Source organism: Limulus polyphemus, unplaced genomic scaffold (genome assembly GCF_000517525.1).
Source record: "Limulus polyphemus unplaced genomic scaffold, Limulus_polyphemus-2.1.2 Scaffold9728, whole genome shotgun sequence".
NCBI classification, from domain to species: domain Eukaryota; kingdom Metazoa; phylum Arthropoda; class Merostomata; order Xiphosura; family Limulidae; genus Limulus; species Limulus polyphemus.
Genome location: NW_013675338.1, coordinates 8,056 through 11,581, shown reverse-complemented (window position 1 = coordinate 11,581; position 3,526 = coordinate 8,056). Strand labels below are relative to the sequence as shown.

At 28.7% G+C, this 3,526-nt stretch overlaps 1 protein-coding gene across 1 annotated transcript in view; it reads left to right on the top strand.

Annotated features, from left to right (window-relative positions):
- The window catches only part of LOC106476060 (JNK-interacting protein 3-like), a gene marked incomplete at its 3' end in the record, with an annotated part of 21,958 nt that overhangs the window by 11,063 nt on the left and 7,369 nt on the right, over positions 1 to 3,526 (top strand). The window contains exons 4-5 of the mRNA XM_022380032.1: positions 1,615 to 1,706; positions 1,962 to 1,997. Coding sequence (XP_022235740.1) covers positions 1,615 to 1,706; positions 1,962 to 1,997 — 128 coding nt within the window. The remainder of the gene's footprint in view (positions 1 to 1,614; positions 1,707 to 1,961; positions 1,998 to 3,526) is intronic.

Here is a 3,526-nt window from a genome sequence, read left to right as displayed (position 1 = left end):
TTTATTTATTAATATAAAAGTAACTGAGATGGGAAAAAATTAGAAACTTATCAGGTTAGATGAGGTAAGATAACAATAAATGCTTGCAAGTAGCTCATGTGTTTCATAATTTGATATGAGCAGCACATGTGCTGAGTGATTTACAACTTATGTTGCAGGATTCTTTTGTAGACACAGTTCAAAGGGCAATAAAACAGTAAAATCAAGGATAAACAACTATGATTTCCTGTTACAATTTGCAGTCATTCTATAAAAAAAAAAGTGTAATTTAGATTTATTTCGTATTTTTTATGGTGGTCAAAAGGTTAGGGAAATTGACCAACCCCGTATAGATTTAGGGTAGAGAAAATAACAGACAAAATACAAAGGTTTCTGAAAAGTAACGTTCATGTTTATTTAAGAGGTTTTAAAGCTTACACAAATGTAATTTGAAAATTTTCAGATGAACAAAAGTATTTTTAATCTTAACATGAAAATCACTTTGCACCTGGAGCAGTCAATACTCATATATTTACAGGTAATTGTATTGTAAAAATACTCCATTAAAAATTATAATTCTATGTTAACAAGATTTCTAATGTTTACTTAAAGGTTGAAATATTTTGTGAAGATTTAGAAAACGTATTAAAGTTATCTTATGGAAAGTGATGGTCAATTTAAGGTCACCTGGTCAGTATAATCTACTGAGCCTAAAATAAGAGGGTTAAAATGATTTTAATAGTATTAAAAAATGTTTACAATAGTAGCTAAAAATACTTGTAGTAGTAGATAAAATGTTTACAATAGTAAATAAAAATACTTGTAGTAGTAGATAAAATGTTTACAATAGTAGCTAAAAATACTTGTAGTAGTAGATAAAATGTTTACAATAGTAACTAAAAATACTTGTAGTAGTAGATAAAATGTTTACAATAGTAGCTAAAAATACTTGTAGTAGTAGATAAAATGTTTACAATAGTAGCTAAAAATACTTGTTGTAGTAGATAAAATGTTTACAATAGTAACTAAAAATACTTGTAGTAGTAGATAAAATGTAGCTAAAAATACTTGTTTTTATCTACTACTACTACAAGTATTTTTAGCTACTACTGTAAACATTTTATCTACTACTACAAGTATTTTTAGCTACTATTGTAAACATTTTATCTACTACTACAAGTATTTTTAGTTACTACTGTAAACATTTTATCTACTACTACAAGTATTTTTAGTTACTATTGTAAACATTTTATCTACTACTACAAGTATTTTTAGTTACTATTGTAAACATTTTATCTACTACTACAAGTATTTTTAGCTACTATTGTAAACATTTTATCTACTACTACAAGTATTTTTAGCTACAAGTAGATAAAATGTTTACAGTAGTAGCTAAAAATACTTGTAGTAGTAGATAAAATGTAGCTAAAAATACTTGTAGTAGATAAAATGTTTACAATAGTAGCTAAAAATACTTGTAGTAGTAGATAAAATGTTTACAATAGTAGCTAAAAATACTTGTTGTAGTAGATAAAATGTTTACAGTAGTAGCTAAAAATACTTGTAATAGCAGATAAAATGTTTACAATAGTAAGCAATAGTTTACAACAAAACAAATTTTACAACTTTTATTAGGGAACAGAGACGGCCAAACACTTTATATCAAGAACTCAGTTTTCACGACACTGATGCGCTGGGAGAAGTGGATGAAGGAACTGATATCTCGGGTATATATAGAAGTAGTGGTAGTTAGAGATGTTTATTTTTTTATGTAGTTGTTATTAATATATAAAATATTTTTTCTGTCTTATATTGATCTGTTAAATATTTTGAAATGTCCATAGAAATTGTTTTGTGTCAGCCGTGATACCGATGACACCAAATGATATAGGGACAAGAATGTGTAATGATTTAATTTTTTTGATGCAAGTAGATTTTTTTTTAATCTTATATAAACTACATTTCTTTATTGCTTCCTCGAGGTGGATATGTTCATCCTGGAGAGTTTGCATCATCTGGTTAGTAATTTGACTCATTGTGCTAAAGCTAATATATTATGTATTGTAGCATTTTGTGTCTTTCAATTTATAAATGTATTATTTTGTTAACTAATATTTTCTAGAACTCTTTAGTTTCTTAGCGCACAGATTTGGCTGGTATATCGTGTAAATATTATTCATTGTAGTGGCTTTTAGATATAGCTTCACACTGTACTGAATAATGAAACATTATGTAAACAACATCATATTTAATTTGTAAAGTATAACACTGTCTCCTGTTTCAACAATAAGTAGGGAAAGCTTTGTTTCTCTTGTTTTTTCACTCTGTACTAAGTAAAAAGGTTTGCTAGTTTTGTGTACAGAGTAACTGTTTTGTTTTTCTGTGTATTAAATTCAGTTTCTTCTTTTTCTTTTCACTGTATTAAATACAAAACTCTGCTACACTTGTACAGAAAGTAAATTGTTTTGTTCTTTTTAAGCAGGTAACGGTTGTTTCTTTTCCGTGTTTTCCTCTTTATTAAGTACAAAACTCTGCCAGATTTGTGTAGGTAGTTACTGTTTTGTTTCCTTTGTGTGTTAGATAGGTAAAGTATTGTTTCTTGTTTGTGATTCTTTAATCTATTATATAGGTAAAGTAATCAACCAGACCTATGTAACTTTATATGTTTGAATAATATAAAACTACTTTGTGACTGTCAACCAGTGAAACGATCAAGTAGATCTGTGTAGCTTTATATGTTTGAATAATATAAAACTACTTTGTGACTGTCACCCAGTGAAATGATCAACCAGACCTATGTAGCTTTATATGTTTGAATAATATAAAACTACTTTGTGACTGTCACCCAGTGAAATGATCAAGTAGACCTGTGTAGCTTTACACTGTTTGAATAATATAAAACTGCTTTGTGATTGTCACCCAGTGAAATGACCAAGTAGACCTGTGTAGCTTTATATGTTTGAATAATATAAAACTACTTTGTGATTGTCACCCAGTGAAACGATCAAGTAGATCTGTGTAGCTTTACATGCTTGAATAATATAAAACTACTTTGTGACTGTCACCCAGTGAAATGATCAAGTAGACCTGTGTGGCTTTATATGTTTGAATAATATAAAACTACTTTGTGATTGTCACCCAGTGAAATGACCAAGTAGACCTGTGTAGCTTTACACTGTTTGAATAATATAAAACTACTTTGTGATTGTCAACCAGTGAAACGATCAAGTAGATCTGTGTAGCTTTACATGCTTGAATAATATAATACTACTTTGTGATTGTCAACCAGTGAAACGGTCAAGTAGACCTGTGTAGCTTTACACTGTTTGAATAATATAAAACTACTTTGTGATTGTCAACCAGTGAAACAATCAAGTAGATCTGTGTAGCTTTACACTGTTTGAATAATATAAAACTACTTTGTGATTGTCAACCAGTGAAACGATCAAGTAGATCTGTGTAGCTTTACACTGTTTGAATAATATAAAACTACTTTGTGATTGTCAACCAGTGAAACGATCAAGTAGATCTGTGTAGCTTTACACTG